Source organism: Lycium ferocissimum, chromosome 1 (assembly GCF_029784015.1).
Source record: "Lycium ferocissimum isolate CSIRO_LF1 chromosome 1, AGI_CSIRO_Lferr_CH_V1, whole genome shotgun sequence".
NCBI lineage: Eukaryota > Viridiplantae > Streptophyta > Magnoliopsida > Solanales > Solanaceae > Lycium > Lycium ferocissimum.
In genome coordinates this window covers 14,514,063-14,538,095 of record NC_081342.1, presented here as the reverse complement: position 1 = coordinate 14,538,095, position 24,033 = coordinate 14,514,063, and the positions used below count along the sequence as shown (strand labels likewise).

Here is a 24,033-nt window from a genome sequence, read left to right as displayed (position 1 = left end):
TCTTGATTTTCTAGTATTGAAATACTTCAAAATATATAATTGAACAATCATGATTAAAGACATGAAAATGTACAAAAAGAAGATATGTTGTTGCAAAAGGTAACTCTATCGTCGATTTTGACAATTCAAGCGGAGTGCTCTCTGTTGGAAATAAGGGTCCATGCATATATAATGGTTGCAAAAATCCAGCCACGTTCATCTAGTCTTGCGCTTCCGCTACCCGAAGAATTCGTAAATTCTCGTATTACGATTACGCGCTATCTAATTAATTTAGAGTAACATGTTATATGTAATCAGAGCCATGAGCTGATTTTCTTTTTCTAAGAAAAGTCATATAATAATTTCAATATTTGGTGTGAATCTAGAATCATGTTTTTTTTTTTTAATGTGCAGTTTGGGAATAATAAATCAATTTTGGCACTAATTTGAAATAAAGTTTTGATAAGTGTTTATTCTTTGTTTACATCTGGTAACTTTTTTTTATATGTCAGTTCTTGTTTTTGAAACTGATCGGCCAAAAAAAAAAAAAAGTTCTTTTAATAGTTTTTGATTAGTCGCCAAGAGAGTTATCCCATTGTTTCAGTGGTTGCCATCTAGACAAACCAACTTCTCCTCTATCCATTTTTTTTGCTGGCTACTGTTGGAGAAGAAGGTGAGAATAATAATGGCTTCTCCCTTCTTTCTTCTTTAGTGGAAGAACAAAAAAACTTGGTTCTCCACAATGACGTGGATAGTGACAATTTAACAAAAAGGAAATAAAGGGGGAGAAATAGGTTTTCTTTCTTCTAACTGAATATTTAGAAAGAAAAAACAAAAGAATTGCACTTCTGTAAGTAGTTTCATTATGCTTAATGTATGTTTGCTCGACATCTTCCTTCATTTTTTTCTTCATTCTCATTATATTTTTTGTTTTGTTAAAGAATGACTACATACTGCTTCGAAGAACATTGATATTGAGCTCAACAAAGGGTTGAAACTCAATATGGCAACAATTATGAAACCTAGAATTTGAAAGTCTAATATATGTGGGAAGAGTAAGAGGTTCTGAAGGCCATTAAAAATATCATGAATAAATTTGAGAATAGCAACATAGGTCAGCATAAGCATGACCTGCATTTTATGATGCTTGGAGGAAAAAGAACTTCATCCCTTGCATTACGTTGATAAGCATCTTGAATGATGACAATCCAAGCGAGTTTAAAGATGGAAAGATTTGAGGCTGCAAAGCGAATAGTTGAGTTGCACATGAAAACAACCTCTAAAGCCGAGAGTGCATCACTGAAAAAAGAATTTGGAAAGAAAAGCGGTCCAACTCAACCTGCCAAGAGAGCAAAAACTAAATAAGACAAAAATTAACGTTCTAGACGTGTCAAAGTTACTAAAATGAAATGCTACAATATTGACAAAAGGGTCACTATGTTAGGTATTGTTTTTTGCCTCCTAGAAAGATATTTCACAATATTCAAATCAGTGAACATTTTATTTCTAACCGAATCTAATCCTTGTGGATTGTGAATTCGAAAGAAAGTAGCAACATACCACATAGCGAGAGAACGCAATGGATTTATCGAATTTTGACGAGTTCCCTGTCACTATTATAAAAGGGAAAATAGCACTTTTAGTCCCTGTGTTAATGCTATATTATGATTTTAGTTCTTGTGTTATCCAGCTTATCACTATTGATCTTCAATTTTACCATGTGAGTGATGTTGATCCTTCAGTTAAAAGACCATAGAAAATTTAACAGAAAGTTAATTCCACTGAGGGACAATTCTGGTATTAAATTAGTTGGTGAATAACCACTTAATCTCTCGCGTCGACCATATACATTACGGGGGAAAGGGCGAAGAAGAGGTATGACAAAACAAAAAATAGCTCTTGCAAGTTTCATTGTTATCAACTCATGTCATGACCATTGCCAGTAATTTTTCGTTCTGCAAAGTACCTAAGTACAAGCACTTATGATCTAACCATTGTTGTTGCCAGTTCTGATTAATTGTGCAAGAAACTAAAAGAACTTAAAAACAGTACATAAGAACAAGATCAACTAGTTATGAACCAGTTAAACATAGAGAAGAGAAGGAAATGATGAACACGAGTAGAGAGAACATTTCTAGTAGATTGTATTGATTGAATTGGATTACAATGTGATAGAAATACATCTTATATAATCTACTGACCTCTCTAAGCTAAGTAACTAACCGTAACTGCTTTTTGGAGGGGAAAACTGTGCATAGTTAACTTTTGGAAAGTTAGTTATGCTCTTAACAGTTTCTGTAAACCAACTGTCTATTAGCTGTATATTCTTGTATTATTCTACACTCCCTCTCAAACTAGGTGGAGGGAAGATATTTAATACATCTAGTTTGGACATAAGGTATTCATGTTGTACCCTGCTAAGTCCCTTAGTGAGGATATCTGCAGGCTAATCTTTGGTTGGCATATGTTGAGTTGCCATCAGTCTTTGTTGCAGTTTTTCTCTTATAAAATGACAATCTATTTCTATGTGTTTTGTCCTTTCATAATAGACAGGATTTGCAGCAATTTGAATAGCTGCTTTACTATCAATATAGATGTTTACAAGTAAATCCGCTTATGTATTTACTTTCTTAAGTAATCCAACAAGCCAACCTAATTCAGATATGCTTATGTACTCAGCTTCAGCTGAACTTCTAGAGACAGTTGCCTGTTTCTTAGCCTTCCAAGATACAATAGAATCACCAATCTTCATAATAAAACCAGTTACTGATTTTCCAGTTAGGGGACAAGCTGCCCAATCAGCATCCTGAAATTGTGTTACTTAGTTTACTAGACAACAAGATGTCTTGTCCTGCTTATTTTTTGACATACGTTACAATTCTAAGAGCTGCTTCAAGATGTGATGCTTTAGGTTGTTGTAAAAATTAGCTTAAAGTCTGTACTCCAAATGAAATATCTGGTCTAGTCATGGCTAAATAAACTAGCTTACTTATCAGTCTTTGATACTGAGCTTGATCAGTTAAAGGATCATCTGGGACCTGGTTTTCCTTTTCTTTGAGTATATGTTCATCATACAGTTTTGATGTCAATTTTACATTAATATCAATTGGTGTCCCAGTTGGTTTATCTGCTGATAATCCAACTTTTGAGATGAGATGAGCTCTAATGCATATTTTCTCTGATACATAGTGATGCCTTTATCTAATCTAGCAAACTCTTTCCCAAGAAGTACTTCAGTTCTCCCAAGTCTTTCATTTTGAAAGCTTTCTTTAATTCAAGTTTGGTTTCTTCAATTAGGCTAAGAGTACTACCTTTGATCAATATCTCATCAACATATACTAAAACTAAGATTATTCCCTGAGCAGTTTTCCTGATAAACAAAGAATGATCATGTTGACATAGGTGAAACTACACTTGACCAATGTTTCTGAGAGTTTGGCATTCCATTATCTTGGAGCTTGTCTTAAACCATAGAGGGATTTGACTAGTCTACATACCTTCTCCCCCTGACCAGCAAATCCCTGTGGCATAGTCATGTAAATATAATCATGCAAGTCACCTTATTAAAATGCATTGTAGATATCCATCTGATGTATAAACCATTTTTTGGATGCAGCTAGTGCTAGGATGGTTCTAACAGTAACCATTTTAACTCTTTGGAGAGAATGTCTCTTGATAATCTATGTCTTCATTTTTACTGTATCCTTTAGCAACTAGCCTAGCTTTGAACCTTTCAACCGCACCTGATGCCTTATACTTTATCTTACAAATCCATTTACAACCAATTGGTGTTTTGCCTGTTGGTAGTTCAACCGTGTCCCAAGTGTGGTTGGTTTCTAAGGCTTCATTTAGGATCTTTACTAGCCTCAGCAAATGATTTAGGTCATGTTAATATTGAAGTAGCTGATATATAAGCTTGATACTTAGGTGATATCTTCTTATAGCTAATGTAGTTGGCTATTGGATATAAGACATCTGACATTTATGGTGACAAAGTCTTTCATCCACACTAGTGGATATATACAAACTCAGTCTGATGAACATATATATGAACATATTGCTCAATATGAACCTGTTCTCAATGATGATGCCGATTATGAGTTGCCATTACTTGACTTTCTTATGTCTTGAACTGGTTCTATATTGTTGATGTTTTGTACAAGCTCATGGTTATTGATACCTTGTGGCAACTCATAATCGGCATCATCATTGAGAACAGGTTCATATTGAGCAATATGTTCATATATATGTTCATCAGACTGAGTTTGTATATGTTATTGTAATTCAGCCTGAATATCGTGTACCACTTGTTGTTCTGGTGTAACCAGTCTAGATAAAACGACCCATTTGGTTGTTATAGTGTTTTTGACCCATTTACCCTTGTTGATCCTTCCTCGGGTCCCTTTAGTATGATTTATGACTTAGTGAAGTCATTGGTTTGGTTCCCGAAATGTTTGAGGGTGATTTGAGTCATTGGTAGAAGAACTAGTTAAGTTAACGAGTTAGAGTTGACCACAATCAACATCGGGTTAAGATGGCCGTGTCAATATTTTAAAAGTTCCAACAAGTTTGTATGATGATTTAGGACTTGTCCATAAGTTTTGGTGAGATTCCGAAGAGTTTCAGATGGATTTGGGTTGTGTCGCGCTTGTATTCGATGTTTTCACCGTAGTTCCTTGGGGATAAAGGGCTCTAAATTGATCAAACAACCTTTGTTTTGTGTTTCGATTGAACCATTAGATCCGTATCGTAATTACGAAGTTATAGCAAAAAGAATCGTCGCATTTCACCTCCGTATGAGGAAGTTATGGTCATTTTCGCGCGGGCTATACCAGCAGGTCCGCTGCAGCGAAGCTTGGGACCGCTGCAGCGGGAAACCCATGACCGCTGCAGTAAATCCACTACAGCGAAGCCTGGGACCACTGCAGCGAAGCTCACGGGGCAGAAACCTATTTTTATATTAAAATTTCGAAGTCATTACCCACAAAACCCCAAACATAGTTTTCAAGAGAGAAAGAGGCGAATTTTATTCCATTCGTTGGTGAAAGAATCTTGGAGGGTAAATCCCCACCTTTATTTGTTCCTTTACCTTTCTTCTTCAAGTTCCATGATAAGTTTAAGGTCCATCAATGGTGGGTGAAAATCCTAGAACCCTAGAATTAGTAAACCCTTAAATAATTAATGGATTGTTGATTTTGTTGTTGCTTAAACATCTAGGAGTGCAGGCTATCATTTTCTAGGATGGGAATTTCATTATTAATTATGAGAATTGTATATTGAGACTTAGGGTTCTAATAAAAACGGAAACTATGGCTTAAAATCTGTCTGAAAGGGGTTAAATTGAATAGAAAATCCATGAATTGGAATAGTATGATTGTAATTATAGAAGTTATGATAAATTCACCATTAAAAGATGGTTTCATCCAATCGAAAAGGTAGAAGTAATTGGGTCTTCTTCCCCAATTGTTGTTCTTGTTTGATTAGAAGGTTTATCGCTTACTTAGCATTGTATTGCTAGACTTTGACAGTTCTAAGGCGTTTCGGAAACAGAAGGCTTGTTTGGAGTAGTTCGTGGCTCCTGTTCTGCATTCGAGGTAGGTTACGACTTACTTTAGTTAGACTTTGATTAGCGAAACTTATATATTGTGTAGAATTGACGAGAGAAAGCATGATTGGGTCTTCAGACATGGTGTTTGGTTGGATATTAGCTAGGTTAGTATGACGTCTGATTATGTGGGCTTGTTGCCGTTATTTACGCATTGTGAAGGTGTAGTTGTATTCATACCGTGGTGATTCGAGATGGAATTCTATTAGTTTGGTTGTTATTGATAGTGGCTTGCTGCCCTGTTATTGTGATTAGACTTACTACTTGAATGGGTGTGTTGTGATATGTGTTGTACCCAATTCTCTTTTATTTTGACACATATCATCGGAGAAAGGAAGGATAATGAGTTTAGACTTGAATTGTGATATAAACTTATCATAATACGCAGAAGAAAACTTGACGTATGGATTACGGTTGATGGTGATATTATACTTGGCATGCATTCTCATTTCATATGTATATTGATATTGAATTATGACTTGTTATTGATGATGATATATGAGAAAATGGAGCACCTTAGTGATACAAGACTTAGTTGTGAGGTGTACTCATTATATTTGGAAGTAAAGAGGGACATAGACTATGTATGTTGACTGAGATAGTTTGTATGATTTATTCCATAGTTGAGTCGATTTATCTAAGTCTTGATACGACTTATGGCATTATGACTTCTTATACTTCATTGTTATTTTAATGCATTGATTTACCATATTTACACCCATTTCTGCATTCATACATTCATACATTATGGAAATGGTTTGGAATTGTTGAAAGGAAGGTGTTTATATATACCCTTCACTGATTGATTGAGATAGATGTATAATTAGGCTATGGTTGAGCAGAGTCATTGGTGAGTCTTGTTATGAATTGTGTTACTATGACTGTACTTCATTGTTTCTGGCCTTGATATGTGTTCTTGAGTTATTCATTGTGATTCGATCATGAGGCATTGTTGATGAGATTTTGAGATGGAACATATACATCTATTAAGGCACATCTGACAGTGGGTGACGATGTGGCCTAGTTGTGAGCTCATGGTTCGAGGTTTGTTCCGGAACGAGTGGTACATAGACATCATGGGTCCCCTACAGGTTATGACTATTTGGGGAAAACATTACCATTTAGCATTGTGTACAGGTTTAGAGTATTTGACCAGTGCATTGCATTGCACATCATTATATTTTGCATTGCACTTCATTACATTTTATTTTGTATTATTATATGGCTCGTTTAGCTTTAATTTTGGTATGGTTTGTTGAAACGGCTGTTGGGTATAGATATGATCATTGACTGAGTGAAATTGTGGATTAGGGACTCTACCTAGGGTGGGAACTTGGACTTGTGATTATCGGGTGAGATTTTTTAGACTGGACAGACTTGTGGTTTAGAAGCTTCACCTTAGGCTATGATTTAGTTGTGGGGTATTCTGTGACTTGGATTTGAGTATTATGTGCCTATCTGTTTATCTTGTGGTTTTGTGCTTATATGTGTGAACTAATCTTAGTCGGTCTATGATGCTTACCGGTACATAGTGTTTGTACTGATACTACCTTGCTGCACCCTTGTTGAGTGCAGATTGAGTTCTAGAGATTTCACCCAGACCACATCTCTAGCTTGAAGCTAGTTTGCTTGATCAGATCCGAGGGTGAGCTTCTATCCATGCCGAAGATCTTTCTTTCCGAAGATCTTTCTTTCCGTACATTATTTATTATTATATTTGACAAATATCTCATTCTTTAGACATTGTTGGTTAGAGTCCTTGTACAATGACTTTCAGATTTTGAGAATTTAATAATTAGACTTCCGCACTTATATTATTTATCATTTATGACTTGGTTAGACGATTTATTTATTCACTTATCTATTGATTGTTAGAGTATAAATGATTAAAGAAATAAAAATTGGCTAGTGATTAATGGGTTAACGGGTAAGGGTTCGCCTACTAGTCATAATAATAGAGGTGCCCGCACGATCGGTAATTAGGGTCGTGACAATACACTATTATCATCTGCTACTTTGTTTTCTAATTGATGCTGATACACCTCAGCTCTTACATTATGATCTGTCAAGGGATTCACAAATATGGACTCATGTGTAGTTTTCATTAATGCAAATAGGAAAATATTTTCTTTGAATATGACATCCCTACTTACAAATATGGATTTTTGCTTAAATTCATATAGCACATATCCTTTTTGAGTTTCTGAATATCCCAGCAGGACTGACATTTTTTACCTTGGCTTTAATTTTGCGTGATTCAACCACGTTCTTGGCAAAGCATAAACAATCTATTACTCTTAGATGAGTTAATAGACTTTCTTTTGTATAATATTTCATAGGGGGTTTGATTATTAAGCACAAAACTAGGTAGTCTGTTGATCAAATAAACTGCAGCTAGTGCACAAAAACCCCCAAAATCTGATAGGAATTTGATCCTGAAATTTGATTGCTCTAATAATCTCTAATATATGTCTGTGTTTCCTTTCTACCACCCATTTTTTTGGGGCATATAAGGACATGATTTTTGGTGTATAATGCCCATCTGATTAAACATATAGTCACATATTGAGTTGACAAAATCTGTGCCATTATCTAATCTGACAATCTTTATATTTTTGTCAAACTGAGTTTTTACAAATACCGTAAAACTATTTCAATGCTACATATACATCTGATTTTTGTTTTAACAAGAAAATCCAACACATTCTACTGAAATCATCTACTATAGTAAGAAAGTATTTATTGCCATCAATAGTAGGAGTCTTATAAGGACCCCAAATGTCTACATGAATCAGATCAAAGCAGTTCACACTTCTTATACTACTAGTAGGAAACCTTAGTCTAGTGTGCTTAGCATGAGGGCAGACTGTACAATGATCTATATCAGCACTAATTTTCTGTAAATTTGTTGTGAGTACTTTCTTTAACATTATAGAAGATACATGGCCTAGTCTTTGATGCCACAGTTTTACATTTGTAGAATTTATAACATTTGAGTCAATTGACTCTTCTTGCTTAAAGCATTCTGAACATGCAATGAGGTGCTTTTTTCCAACTTCTCAGTCAACTTTTTTAGCAACATATATATTCCACTTTGTTCTTTACCAATCTCCTTCACCTTTCTGGAGTAAAGTTCCTGGAAAACACATAAATGTGGAAAAAAAGTAACTGAGCACCCCAACTCTTTATTTATCTTGCCTACAGACATGAGATTATATTTAAACTAAGGGATATTAAGCACATTAGTAATCAAACTTCTAGCTGAAATAGTACTAAAACCTGTATGTGCAACCATGGAAATATCTCCACTAGGCAGATATACTTGTTTAGGATTTTCCAACTTAACAATTGAACCTGCTTTTAACATGGCAATATTTGACGCCATATGATTTGTAGCACCAGTGTCAATTATCCAAATTTCAAAATTATCAGACACAATATTTCGGTGTTGACTGCATTAGCTGAACCAGCATCAATTTGAGTTGCATTGTGTCCTAGTAGGGATAGAATTTGCTCATACTGGTCCTTGGTAAAGGTACAGTTCCTTAGTTGTCTTTTGCAACATTCTCATTAGCTTGAATTCCTTGAGAACCTACATCTGTACTATTACTAGGAACATTAGTGTTCATTCCAAAGTTGAAATTATGATCTTAAGATGTGTGAGCATTCACTTCTGAGGCATTATAAGCAGATCCGCTGGTGTTGTTGTTGCTTGCGTCATTGTGATGCACATAAAGCTTCTTCTTGGATTTGAAATTTGTACTACCATCTTATAACAATTTTCTTTGGTATGACCTTTGTACTTACAAAACTCCCAGATGAGACCATAGTTTGGATTGAAAGGTCTCTTGTTGTTGTATCTTGAACAATTACCAGATGACTGGTTTCGTGCAATCTTTGAGTACACAGCAATTGACTCAAAACTGTTAGTGGAATTACTGATATTCATACTCAATGCATCAGTGTTTGCTACAGAAGCCTTTTGCCCTTCATCACCTATGATCATAGCATAAGCTTGATTTACAGTAGGAAAAGGAGCCATTAACAGAATTTGACTCCCAGCTTGTGAATATGAGTCATTAAGTCCCATAAGAAATTGTAACAGCTTTAACCTTTGCAAGAAGGCAACAAATCCTTTTGATTTTTCACAATTGCAACCAGGTGAAGGAACAAGTAACTCAAACTCATCCTACAGATTCTTAAGTCCTGTATGACAGGCTGACACACTAGTAGTTCCTTGACTTACGAAAGCAATTTTTTTGTGTAGATTGAAGGTCCTAGCCCCATCTACCCTATTGAATCTTTCTTTAAGATTAGCCCAAACATCAGCAGCTAATGATACACACATAATTCCTCCTAACAGATTTTTGTCTACAAAATTCAATAACCAAGACAGCACTATATCATTTACCCTTTCCCATTGATACCACATTGACTCAAGGTATTTTTCTCTCTTGCAAGAACCATATGCCAATTCCATCTTGTTTCTTCCTAACAAGGCCAACCTCATAGACCTACTCCACATAGTATAGTTTTCAGAAACAACTAACTGAAAAGAAATCAAACTAATACCACCAATATCTGTTGTACTTAAGAAGAGAGGATGGTTGTAGTCTATACCTTGTCCTTCTCTAGAATTCTGGCCAAGATTTCCATCAACAGGATTGGCATTTTGAACTCCATAGTTGGCAATCGGATTCGATGCATATTGTTGGTAGTTTGATTTTGATTAACACCATTGTTAAGACCTTGGTTCAAATCAGCAGTAGCATTTTCTCCATTTGTCCCCATTTTCTTTTCTGAGGTGAAGTTTTCTCAAGATCACTGCCAACTCCAAGAATCGATTGTAGAGACTTTGGAAATGAATCTTTTAATCTGCTAACTTTGATCGAAGCTCTGATACCATGTGATTAATTGTACAAGAAACTAAAAGAAATTAAAAACAGTACATAAGAACAAGATCAACTAGTTATGAACTAGTTAAACATAGAGAAGAGAAAGAAATGATGAACACGAGTAGAGAGAACATTTCTAGTAGATTGTATTGATTGAATTGAATTACAATGTGATAGAAATACATCTTATATAATCAACTAACCTCTCTAAGCTAACTAACTAACCGTAACTGCTTTTTGGAGGGAAACTTGTGCACCAAAAGTTAGTTATACTCTTAACAATTTCTGGATACCAGTTGTATATTCTTGTATTATTATACACCAGTAGATCTAAGTCTTAGGAAAAGATGCTAGTTTTCCTATATCATTTTCATACAACGCTCATTATAATCAGCTAATGAGACCTAAATAGCAAATGTTCAGAGGATTGCAAAGGTTCAAGAAGAGTCCATGGGCAAATACAACCAAGATTTCTAAAGTGAAAGCTACGGAATCATATGAGAACATAAAGAAATAATATGGACAGTGGGTAAAACTGATTTTGAAGGCTAATTTCAAACATTAAAAATTAAAAAGGTTTAAAGAGGGCTTAAATATGCATTCGTGGTTATAGTTCTTAATCTGATGAAGTTATTGAGTCACTACTCGTGGCTATATTTGGGATTGCTTCTACTAGTGTAAATCCTTGTTAAAAAGAAAGAACTCTCCTCAAGAAACCTCAATAAAGAAGAGGTACGCAGAGATGGAAAAACTTGCTCCAAGTTTGTAGGATAAAATTGGCAAAGGATTCATCTTAAGGAAGCAAACGGTGGGTGCAAGTTACTAGTCAACAAGCAAACAAAAATTTTAATACCAGAATTGCCCCTCAGTGGAGTTAATTTCATGTTAAAAAAATTTAGGGTCCGTTAATTGAAGGATCAAAATCACTCACATAATAAAATTGAAGGTTAGTAGTGATAAGTTGGATAACACAAGGACTAATATCATAATATAACATTAACACGGGGACTAAAAGTGCTATTCTCCCATTAAAAAAACAATGAAAATCAACTTAAAATCTAAGGTCGGTAAAGTCCTGGTCGTTAAAATAAATTGACATTCGGAGTTCGATATTACTGACCTCAAGAATTAATTTTTTATAAAAAAAATTTTTGGGGAAAATACCAACCTCCGGAGATTAATTTTTTGAATTACATAATTATAAAATGCATCATTCAGAAATCTAACTCCCGTCTTTACGTGTGCATATCACTTATATCACATTGATTTTTTTATGCCCATACATAGATATACATGATATGCAAGAGATATATTATACTAATATAAAAAAAAAATGTACATAGATATATAATCGGGATATAGAAATATGCATGGAGATATGCCCTGCCGCAAACCCTATTTCCCCTCATTTTCACACGTCCACATACCACCAATCACAAGACCACCATAAGTACCAATCATTCTACTATAACATCACAAAATTCCTTTTTAATCCCCCTTCACCCACCTCCCGCAAAAAAAAAAAAAAAAAAAAAAAAAAAACAAGAAGAAGAGGAAGAGGGAAGACAAAAACAAAAAATTGAGTGGATTTCCCTTTATATGGACTGGTCTTTAATTTTTGCCCTTCAAATCGCTGGTCTTTAATTTTTGCTCGTACTTCTCATTTAATGAAAATTTGTGAGCCAAAATACCCTTATTCGCTGGTCTATGAAATAGAGATTCAGGGTTTGAACCTAACAGAACAAAAAAAAATCGCAAGGCAAGGTTTTCATAGAAACTATGTCTTGTTCAACATAGTTCTGTAGAAATTAAGTTACATAGAAACTATGCCTGTCCGGCATAATTCTGTAGAAATTAAGGGTACTTTAGCCCACAAATTTTCATTAAATGAGAAGGACTCAAATTTCATTTTCAAGTGGGCTCCTCTGGCTTAGTTTTGCAAAAATTAAGTTATGGTACAAACTATGCTGGAAAATGGATGCTACAGAACTATGCGTTAAGGCATAATTTTTGCCCCGAACAGACATAGTTTCCATGAAAACCTAGTCTTGCGATTCTTTTTTTTTTTTCACTTTGTTGGGGTTCGAACTTAGAATGTCAGGGATATTTGCGGCCACTTTTTTATTACTCCCGCCGGATCAAAAAGAGTGTTCACTTATCAAATCAAAAAAAAAAATTACCTTATTTTTTCAGATTTGCCCCTATTAAGTGCTTTGTACTCAAATCTAATACCTATTTAGTTAGGGCCAGTTTGGTCAATTACTTATTTTTTTCTAGAAGTTAGTATTTTATTAAGAGGTGTATAAATAACTAAGTGAACACTCTTTTCTATCCGAAGGAAGTACTTAGAGTGCCGAAGGGCAAAAATATGTAGACCAGCGAGTTAGAGGTGCAAACATAAGAGACCGCACCGAAATAGGGCATTTGTGCGAATGACCCCAGACAAAAAGAAAGAAAGAAGATGTCATTAAATCTCTAAATCTAGGTTGGACCCGTCCAGAAATTTTGTGAGGCACGAAGGAGCCCATTTGATACCTAATCTTAAGGTAGCGTTTGGCATAAATTTTCAAAAAAAAAAAAAAAAATTGAAAAACTTGATTTGGGTAAAGTTTTTCAAATTTTGAAAATGTGTGGCCATAATTTTTCAAAATATATTTCACCTTCTGTTTTGGAAAACATGAAACATTACTTATACTTATAAGTTTTAAAATCTATTAAGAATACCCAACCATACAAAACATACATACTTGCTAATCCCAAATTATGTAGAACATAATATTTAATAACTGCTAATAACACTCTTACTAGCTACTACAATTAAAATTACAATACAAAGATCTATTTTTATCTTCGCAACGAATTTCTATAATTGGCAGAGCAATTTTCCCTAGGATTTCTTCCTCTACTGGACATGATATTTAGCTCGTTCACTTTATAGAAAAGACTGTTTTAATTGTGGAAACATGGTAGATACGATTTTAATGGAGGAACATGATAGATAGAATTAGTTGGGTCATAAATAAATGCGGCTCTTTTATAAAATACAAAAGCTTGGGGTAGTTTTTAAAAGTTCTGAAAAAGCCAAAACATAGATCTTGACCCAAAAATAGGTTTGAGCCAGAATTTGAAATTTGAAGATTTATTTTCAAAGTCTGTCAAAAATAAAGATTTGAAAACAAATCTTCAAAATATGCTCGCAAAATCTTTTTAGAGATTGTTAAAGGTAGATATATATCAATTTTCTGAAATCTATTCTTGATGCAATTTGCACAAGAGCTCTTGTGGTGTTTTTGAACATTGATTGCAATATTTTAGAAGAACATGATTATTTTCGTCGCTGCAATTGAATTTGAAAAATCATAAAAAAAAAATAAAAAAAAACCATCTAGTGAAAGTCAAAGGTCAAAAGACAACACCCTATAAATCCTCCTAAATCAAAAGGTGGAAACACTATAAAAAAAAAAAAAAAAAAAAAAAAAGACAAGCATTCATCGACTTGTGCGGAGATGTATTTTGAAGTAAGCATGTGAATTAGGGAAGAAACAAGGGTTTAGGCGTGGATTATTTTTTTTGTCAAAGTTTCCTTTAAAATTGCTAAACCGAGTTAAAACTTAAAACTTGCTAACAATAATAAACTAGATGTTATGAAATAATATTAAAAATACATGACAACAAAAAATATAGCCAAAAGGATTAGGGAAGAAAGAGAGATTTTATTGCTCTTTCAATTGATATTCAAATGAACTGAATTGACTTCCTATTTATAGAAGAAAAGAAGCATTTCGTGAGCGCTTTTCAAGAAGTTCTTGACGATGTTCGCTCGCTTGCCTACTTACAACTTACCTCGCTTAAGATTTTACTCGCAAGTTTCGTCCGCTGTCTGTGCCTCGGGAAGTCGCTACAAGGCTTTTCTGGGAGCTACACTCGCAACCTCGCGCTCGCATGCCTACTTGCAACCGCTCGCTTAATTGCAAATTTAACTAATTGCAAACTTATCCAGGAAATCGTATATTTGAATGGACATCCATAATACGGTGTATTTATAACATTAGACCATTTTTTGCTAATCTTTACCCCTGTGCCAACTTCTCTTAAAATTTCCAGATGATTGAACCAATTCAAGATGTGGGCTAGTTCGATCCAATTGATGAAAAAATTGCATGGTTTGGCCTTCAAATGAACTGGTCTTTAATTTTTGTCCTTCAAATGGACTGCATTAACTTTTGTCCTTTAAATGAGTTGGTCTCTAATTTTTTTTGCCATTAACAATCAACTTATACCTAGCTAGGCATAAATTTTTTAAGGAGCGGGACATAACTCGTGGACGATTATAGTCGGATATGCCCGGATAATGTAAGTTGACCAACTTAGATCTTGACCACTCCCACTTTCCAATGACGATACACTGTCAACATGAAACTATATAAGATGCCAAATAAATATAACGTCTTCCACACATTCCAATATCAACTGCAACCCTACCCTTTTTTCTAGAGCTGCAAATTTTTATAGTGGCAATAACTAATAAACACACATGTACATATCTTGTATGTATTGAATCCCCACAATATCTCTTCATTTCTTCTCTCAATTACAGCCCCACACTTCCCTATTTCAGTTTTCCTTTAACCTCATTTTTTCAAATCTTGATAATTCATTTGGTCAGTGATTTTTCTCATTTGGGTGTCTTAAATTTTGAATCTTTTTTGGGTTGATATCTTTTCTGAGTGAGAAAGATTATTTTTTTTCTCTTTATTGGGGTGGTGGGATCTGTTATTTTTTTCCCCCTCAAATGAACGAATTAGATTTTAATGAGGAAGTAGAGAATGGAGTGAGGTGTATTATTGAGGATGGTGTAAAAGTGCTATTGCAAGGTTTGGGTGAAGATATAAATAGGGAAGGTATTCTCAAAACTCCTTTGAGGGTTGCTAAGGCTCTAAGAGAAGCCACAAAAGGTGATCTTTTTTTAGCTTTTTGGTGTTCTTGCATGCTTTCCATATCGCATTTATTCGTTGTTGTTACTGCTTTCATTTCCATATTTTTTTTTTCCAAACTGCTTTGAAATGCTTTACTTGAGCTGACGGTCTATCCGAAACAACCACTCTATCTGTACACTCTATCCTCCCCGACCCCACATGTGAGATTACACTGGGTATGTTATTGTTGTTGTTGGGTGTGTTCACAAAGTTTAAGTAATAAAAAGAGACTTTTGAATTTTGTGGTCCTAAATTAAAGATGCGTATAATGTATTAAAATGTTCTTTAAATCTTGTGGTTTTAAACTTGCCATATAGTGTGTTTGAATGATCAACTTACTAAATATAGAAAGAAACACTCTTTTTGAAACAAATGAAAAAATGTAAGTAAGACGCCTAAATTGAGATGGAGGGACTAGCTTGTTGGTCTTCTGTTTTGCATGCTCAATATGGATCTTCATTTATTATCAATGTTGTCAAAGGCGCGCTTAAAGCACACTTAAACCCTGAAGCGAGGCTCAAAACATGTCGAGCGCTTCGCCTCGCCTTTTGTGCGCTTCAGTGTCATCATCAAGGCTCTAAGACATACTTTTCCTTGCCAATGAGCTTCTCTTGAAGAGGTGACACTAGATAATTGATATTTCACTTTATCATAATGTTTTTACAATTTCTTTGTCCGTATATTTGTTATTCATGCTTATTCTTATTAGTCTTGGACTAAACATTGCGGCTTTTTTCGTTAAAGCCCGCACTTTATTTGCGCTTCGGGCTTAAAGCCCCAACTGACCTTAGAGCTTTCGCTTTTGATAACACTGTTTATTATCTTGATTAAATCTATGGAAAGTGGAGTATTTCACCTAAGTTGTTAATATTGTTGAATCAAGTACTTGTAGAAACTACTGTAGATTATAATATAGGCACGTAAAAGTTGCATGTTAGGTGTTCGATATTTTTAACCGTGAGGATGAAGCACTCTTTAAGTTCTGGACTTATCAAAGAATTATCTTGTTTGTCTTACCTTTGAAGTTGTTCTTTTGCGAAGATTCTGTGATAACTAGTGCTCTGTCAATCAGTGGTCTCATTATGCTTAATCAGGTAACAAAACTTTTGTCCTTCGCCTGATGTAATACTCTAGTTAAGAGTTTATTAAGGTTCTTTATTATTATTATTTTTTTTTTTTTTTTTAGTCGGGTGATATAGATGGACACAGGGATGAAAGAGAAAGCTGAAGTTTTAAAAGTTCTTGCAAATCCGGCTCTGTCCATCAAACTAAATCAGTATTTGTTTTCTTTGGGTGAGTAATACTTTATTTTGGAAACAAGGGTAATGCCTACTAATAATGACAAAATACAGGATCTGTGGTAAAAGCGCAGCTTGAGATGGTTGGTTAGACGCACGTCACAAGTTCGAACCTTTCCCTAGATAAAAGCCTAGTATTTAAGTGGAGAATGGTAGAGGATTGAGCCCATTATCCACCGAGTTTTGAACCGTGCACCATTGGCTCTCAGGGTTTTCCGGTTATCCGAAAAGAAATAGAGAAAATACAGGAGTTTTATTCCCTTTAAGAAATCCACGATTCTCCTAATGCATCTATCTGTTAGCTCTCTTTAGTAAGGCCTGAAATGTCCTTCAAGAGAGCTTAAGAAATAAGTATTACTCTCTTTGTTTTAATTTGTTTGTCTGGTTTTGACTTGGCACAGAGTTTAAGAAAGTAAAGAAGATTTTTGAATCTTGTGGTCTTAAATTAAAGATACGTAGAATGTAACTTTTACCTTACCAAAAAAAAAAAAAAAAATTAAAGATATGTATAATGTACCGAGATGCCCTTTAATGTTATGGTCTTAAACATGCCATGTGGAAAGTTGAAATAAAAAAGAGTTGTCAAAAAAGAAAAGATTCGTTTTGAAACAGACTATAAAGGAAAGTAAGATAAAAAAAATTGAAACAGGGGGAGTATTTTATATACATGTTAGATGATTTTATTTTCTCTAGTCAATGTAGCTATGTTTCCTTAATAATTGGGACAGTTTCCTAGGTACTTCAATATGAAGTTGTTTAATGTGAGCCTAATTATGGTTGGGGAGACTGGAGAGGGCAAGTTAAGAATGCTGAAAGCAGATTCTGAATATTGATTAAAATGGTCTTAGCGCAAGCATATGTGAGACTTAGAAGTCTACAGCTTTAGCTCAGTTACCAAAATTCATGCATGTCTATCTCTTGATTTTACATGAGGAAGTAAACATGAAAATCTGCACCGGATGTTATTATTGACTTCAAGGGTGGCTATTAAGGTGAGGATTGGAAATGCTTGATGTTTAATACAAATTGGAGGAGCGTGTGGATTCCGTGCTTTACTTTTTTTTTAATTTTTGTCAGGGACTAAAAAAAGAAGCAGTAACTGGTAACCTTCCATGCAATCTAATGAATATATATTTATGTGAAAATGGACAAAATGGAAAGTTGACATTCGAGTTTGGAAAGAGGGAGTAAGATGGAGATCTTCACAGTCAAAAGAAGCATTCATAGGGAACATCTGTTTCCAGAAAATAGAAACCTCTGTTTTGCAGCTATATGGGTGAACCTCTTTTTGCTGTTAAAGCATAAGGTTTCTTATCCGGTTTCTTGTCGGCATTTGATTTGTAATACTTGTTCACTAGTAGTGTTGTACTTCTCTTCCAAGTTAAAACATTTATAGCTGTTTCATTTATTAGGGGTGAGTTAGCCACTCCTTTGCCATTTCTCTTTCTATCTCTGTGTGTGTGACTCCATCTTTTTGGGTTAATTGAGATGCATTCCTTGTGGATAATACTCCCTCCATCCCTATTTATGTGGCACTTTTCGCTTTTCGAGAGTCAATTTGACTAAACTTTGAAGCTAAATTGGATTAGATTAACTCAATATTTTAACATTAAAATTTATAAATTTGAAAACATGAAAAGTACTATAAATTGCAACTTTTTCTCATATCAATTTGATGAAAAAATACATCTTAAAATGATGGTCAAAGTTCATACAGTTTGAATCTTGAGAAGCAAAAAGTCTATGTTACTCGGACTCTTCAAAAATGGACACCGGTGCGTGTCGGATCCTCCAAAAGTAGTGCATTTTTGAAGGATCCGACACGGGTGCGGCATCATTTTTGGAGAGTCCGAGCAACATAGCGAAAAGTACCACATAAATTGGGACAAATGGAGTATGGTATAACTTTGTTAAATCTTTACTACTCTATTGTGCAAACTGAAGTTGTGTGATATGGTTGCTGCAATCATGGAGTGCACACTTAAAGCCTTTCTTTTGGTAAAAGTTCTTTGTTAACAGTCTGATAAAAAATAAATCTTACCTTATAAAAAAACAGTTGATAAAAAGTAGTACTTTATTAACAGTTAGGACTTAACAATGTTGTTAGTCTATTGTCAAGGTCATTATCCTATCTTATAGTAGTTGGATTATCGACATCCTGTATGAGAGGATATTAACATCTTGTAAATGGAAAGAATTATCTAGTCATACTTCCAATTCCTGTGTTGCTCAGACCCTTCAATCCCTGCCTCACCGGTGTTGACCCGACATGGGTGTGGAATCCACACAGGGTTTTGTCTACATCTATGACCCAGAAGTGTGGTTTGCTTGCTTTTTGGTTTAATTTCTGGGTTTGTCATATATTTGTTTTGAGGTTGTGTTTGTGTCATATATTTATACATTGTATATATAAAGTATGTTACCGCTCATACTATATATAAAGTATGTTAACACTTTATTATTACACAAGATATCTTACGAATAAAATATTAGGTTTTATAAAGAAATAAATTTGTTCAATAGTACCAGTTTAAAAAAAAAAAAAAAATTGTTAGTCTAGTTCAACAACTTTAATTAATTGAAATATACACTTATATATGTTGTAACATACAGTTCTTGGTAGTATCCCAGCATCCGTATCCGCACTTGGATCCATTCCACCGAATCTGAAAATATAAGTGATGAAAAATCCAACCTCTAGATCCACACCTGCATCGGGTGCCCCCCAGAGTCTGAGCCACATAGTATTCTACCGGGTGTGGTGGATTGATGGGTTAATGCTTAAAATATCACTGTTTTAGTTCCATAGTTTTTTGTTATCTGACCGCTTTCATGTTTTTGGTGCTATATGAAGGTTATAAACAAAAAGTGAATGATGTTGTTCATGGTGCTTTATTCCCTGAAGCTGGGTTGGAAGGTGGAAGTGGTCAAGCTGGAGGAGCAGGGGGGCTTGTGATAGTTCGTGATCTTGATCTTTTCTCCTACTGTGAGTCTTGCTTGCTTCCTTTTCAGGTTCAGTGTCATGTTGGTTATGTCCCGTCTGGGCAAAGAGTTGTAGGACTAAGCAAGCTCTCTCGCGTGGTCGATATCTTTGCTAAAAGGCTCCAAGCTCCACAGCGTCTTGCTGATGAAATTTGCACTGCTTTGCAGTACGGGATCAAGCCAACAGGTGTTGCTGTGGTTTTGCACTGTCTGCATATTCATTTTCCAAAATCTGAATCAGCCTTGCCAGACACGTCTCACCAAGGATGGGTGAAGATACTAGTTACCTCAGGTTCGGGTGTTTTTGAAGAAGAGAAGGCTGACATTTGGAATGATTTTATACGTCTTCTGAATTTCAGAGGTATAAGCAAAGAAATTGTCCATCCCGGGGTCGCTCACCAATCATGGTGCCCTTCTCAGTCTTGTAACAAGTTGGAACAATCAAATTCAGCGATGACAAATGCAGTGGTTTCAATTCTTAAGTCATTAGGGGAAGACCCGTCGAGGAAAGAGCTTGTAGGTACTCCATGTCGTTTCTTGAAGTGGTTGATGAAATTTAGAAACTCTAATTTAGAGATGAAATTGAATGGCTTTCTTCGAAGTAGAATCAATAATCCAAGTCCTTATGGTAAGGTTGGCGATACTGAGGACCTTATCTGTTCTGAGCTCAGTTTACCATTCTGGTCCCAATGTGAACATCATTTACTTCCTTTTCAAGGTGTTGTGCATATAGGTTATTACTCTGCAGATGGAAGTAACGCTGTTGGAAGAACCGTATTGCAGTCAGTTGTACATTTTTATGGCTTCAAACTCCAAGTACAGGAGAGGCTTACCAGGCAGATAGCTGAGACCACTTCATCGATTTTAGGTGAAGATATAATGGTAGTTGTGGAAGCAAGTCACACATGCATGATATCTAGAGGAATTGAGAAGTTTGGAAGCAGTACAGCTACAATTGCTGTCTTGGGTCGTTTTTCTCGTGACCCTGCTGCGAGGGCGGAGTTTTTGCAGAGCCTTCCAAAGTTTTGTTCCGCATGAAGATGATGTCTTCTGCAAATGGAAATATATATAGGTTGTTCTAAGTGTCCCACATTGGTTGAGGGAATGGGTTGTTGCCTCCTTATGTGGACGTTGACAATTCTCACCCATGAGCTAAGCTTTAGGGTTAAGCCTGAAAACCATTTTCTTAACAGACATCAAAGAATGTTATACCATTACAGCAGTCAGCAAATACAAAATGAGCAGCAAATATTTTATTCATTTTTTCATCCTTGTTTTTTGTAGCATAAACAAGGGCTTATACAGAGTCACCTTTTGCACTTGCCCTTGATTTTCAATGTGTCATACTTGCCACTTTGGTGCCACCCACATATATAGCTTCTTGATTCATCAAATGTTTGTGCTATGTTAATGTTACAAAATCTCTGGTTGAGTTTGTTGCAATTCCAAATTTATTGTAGTCTTACCGATATGAAGCGATTGGCATAGGGATTGCTTTAATTTCCTTCTTGCTATGGTACTTCACTTTCCTCTTAGATGAGTTTAAGACCAGCAACTTCAAATGGAACTGGAATTTACATGCTAATGCTTCTTTACCTACTAATTTAGATTCGCGCCACGTAGGGCTATAAAGGGGAACACTTCCTACAAGGAGTTTTTCTATTCCACGGCTTGAGCTGAAACCTTTAGTTAAGAGTTGAGGATCACATTCATCCCACCACACTCCTTCGTGATGAAAACATGGAATTCTCAAAATGTCTGAATCTGCCTTCTGTTTTTCGTTGTTTTTTTCCTCCTTCATGTGCACATGAAAATATTGACAAGCCTTACGTAGTCATTCTAACTACATAAGAGTATATGTTTATGAACGTATAGAGGTATAACGTAGGAAATAATATCACTCCCTTTGATAGAGTTGCCCTCTCTGAGGATTTAGTAAAACGGCAAAGTTTTATAAATATGTAATCTACGTTCATTTACCAAAAATTAGAGCTTGAGAGTTGAGACCCTAGAAACTATTGCATCCAAATCAATATTCAGGTGTGACTGGTGAAGAACATTTCAAATGGTGAATTCAAAATTTAGATTCAGCATATTTAGAATGTGTATACATAGTTTTAAATCTTATTTTAAATTATCCGGCATAATTTTATCCGTCGTTGGGCCTGTTTGAGTCTTGTTGTGGTGATAATTTCATCTCACCTATTGATAGAGGGATTTCAGCGGAGAAAAATTGAAAATGTATTACACTCACCACACAGAAAAGTCAATTTATCAAAAGAGAGAAAAAGTACTTTTTCCGTTTCAATTTATTTGTCTTGGTTTAATTAGGCACTAAATTTAAGAGAGAAAAAACTCTTTTAAATCTTGTGGTCTGAGATCAAAGATGTGTTTAATATACTAAAATGCCCTTTGAATTTAGTGGTCTTAAATATACTCCATCTATTCCGTTTCACTTGAGCCTAGTTGACTTGACACTCCTCATAAAAAACTATTTATTATGGGTTTGATTTACTAAATTATCCTTATTATTATGATGTAAATGTAAGTTTGACTGCTTTTGTTTTATATAGTTACTTAATGATAAGGGTAAAATTAGAAGAAATTAATAAACCGCTCTTAATTTGTTAAAATAGATAAGTAAAAAGAAAAATCTATTTTCAGTAGAAGGATCAAGTAAAATGAAAATGAGGAAGTACCAGGCGGTATGATGAGTGTAAAGAGTTACCAAATATAAAAAATGACATTTTTTTTTAAGTTTGGCTTTTGTTTTAAATGATAAGGGTAAAATTAGAAGAAAATAATAAACTCTTAATATGTTAAAATGGATAAGCAAACTAAAAAAAATGTAAGATAAATAAATTAAAAAAAGGGAGTATTATTAACGCTTACCCCTGCTTAATTGAAGTGAAATACATATGACTTGTTATGTTCACAAAACACTGATTTGTTATCTTCACAAAACACATTTCTATCAACTAAAAGTGTCTAAACGATCACTAGAAAAATTAAAATATCTTTATAATTTTTATTCTTAAAAATAAAAAGTAATTGCGTCAGTCTTGGCAAATTCAGAAAGAGTTTAAATAATGAAGTCTTCACTTTATATATTTTTTATCCAAGTGTGTTAGATAACTTAATTGATTTTAGGGAAAGGATAAAAGATATTCCTCTACTTTATTTGGATGGCTAAAAATATCTCGATTCTGATTTTGGGTCATTTATCAACTAAAAGCGCCGCTATTATGAAAATTAACAAACATATCCTTCATTTGACGGAAATTCTCAAATTGATTCAAATAACCTGATTTCACAAAAAATAACTCCACTCCCATATTTTACCCCCGACCCGCCTCCTGAAATAACCCAAGTCTTCATTATCTGATAATGGCAAAACAGAGCATAATACACTAAATGGGTGTGCTTTATATTTGATGTTAATAGATATCAAATTCCGGTTAAATAGCTTTATTTCCCTGCTAGCGTGAAAGCATGGTTAGGAAAATACATGGTTCCTTTAAATCTCTGTTATTGGTCATTTGACGAATCAAGATTTCCATTTCTTTGTTGTAGATCGCACGTTGTTAGGATACTACTATATATAATTGTTAAATCAATAATATTGCTGTTTGCGTAGTGTGATTTACGCTCTGTTTGCCATTATCGGAGAAGGAAGACTTAGGTTATTTTAGGAGCCGGGTTCGGGCGGATAAAATATGAGAGCGAGTTTTTTTTTTGTGAAATCCGGTTATCTAAATCAATTTGGGATTTCCGTCAAATGAAGGTTATATTTGTTAACTTTCATAACGGCAGGGGCATAAACGAACCAAAATTGTAATAGAAGATATTTTTAGCCATTAAAACAAAGTAGAGAAATATTTTTGACCCTTTTCCCTTGATTTTATTTCTATTTCTAAGATATAATCCCTTTTGAACTTGAAACCTCCCTTAGTAAGCTACTAAAAATAATCTATATTTATATATAATATAAAATCTTATATGTATATTTGTACGCGTGATGCGACACCTTTCATTCAAAACCATCATTCATATTTATCTTTTTTCTCCTTTTTTTGCCATTTTTCTTTACTTATTAACAAAAAAATTACTAATTAATTGGATTTAGCACAAACCTCATAAATTAAGTAGCCAAGTAATTATTAGGTTGCAACAATAAGCCCACGTACAACTTTGCAATAAAGCTCAATTAATTCTCTCATTCAACCCTCCTAGAACGGTTCAAGCAATTTTAGGTTAGTCATATAGAGAATGACATTTTCCCTTCCCTATTTAAGTCC

At 34.6% G+C, this 24,033-nt stretch overlaps 1 protein-coding gene across 2 annotated transcripts; it reads left to right on the top strand.

The window, feature by feature from the left end:
- The first annotated feature begins 14,775 nt into the window (after positions 1 to 14,775).
- Positions 14,776 to 21,156, top strand: LOC132049437 (GTP cyclohydrolase 1-like). 2 transcript variants are annotated; one of them, XM_059440249.1, is made up of 4 exons: positions 15,295 to 15,434; positions 16,497 to 16,549; positions 16,642 to 16,748; positions 19,608 to 21,156. In XM_059440249.1, the coding sequence occupies exons 3-4, from the start codon at positions 16,655 to 16,657 to the stop codon at positions 20,771 to 20,773; spliced, it is 1,260 nt and encodes a 419-aa protein (XP_059296232.1). In that variant the 5' UTR covers positions 15,295 to 15,434; positions 16,497 to 16,549; positions 16,642 to 16,654; the 3' UTR covers positions 20,774 to 21,156. The 2 variants fall into 2 exon arrangements, with proteins under 2 accessions (XP_059296225.1, XP_059296232.1); XM_059440242.1 differs by lacking the exons at positions 16,497 to 16,549; positions 16,642 to 16,748 and having other exon boundaries at positions 14,776 to 15,434.
- The last annotated feature ends 2,877 nt before the right edge of the window (positions 21,157 to 24,033 follow it).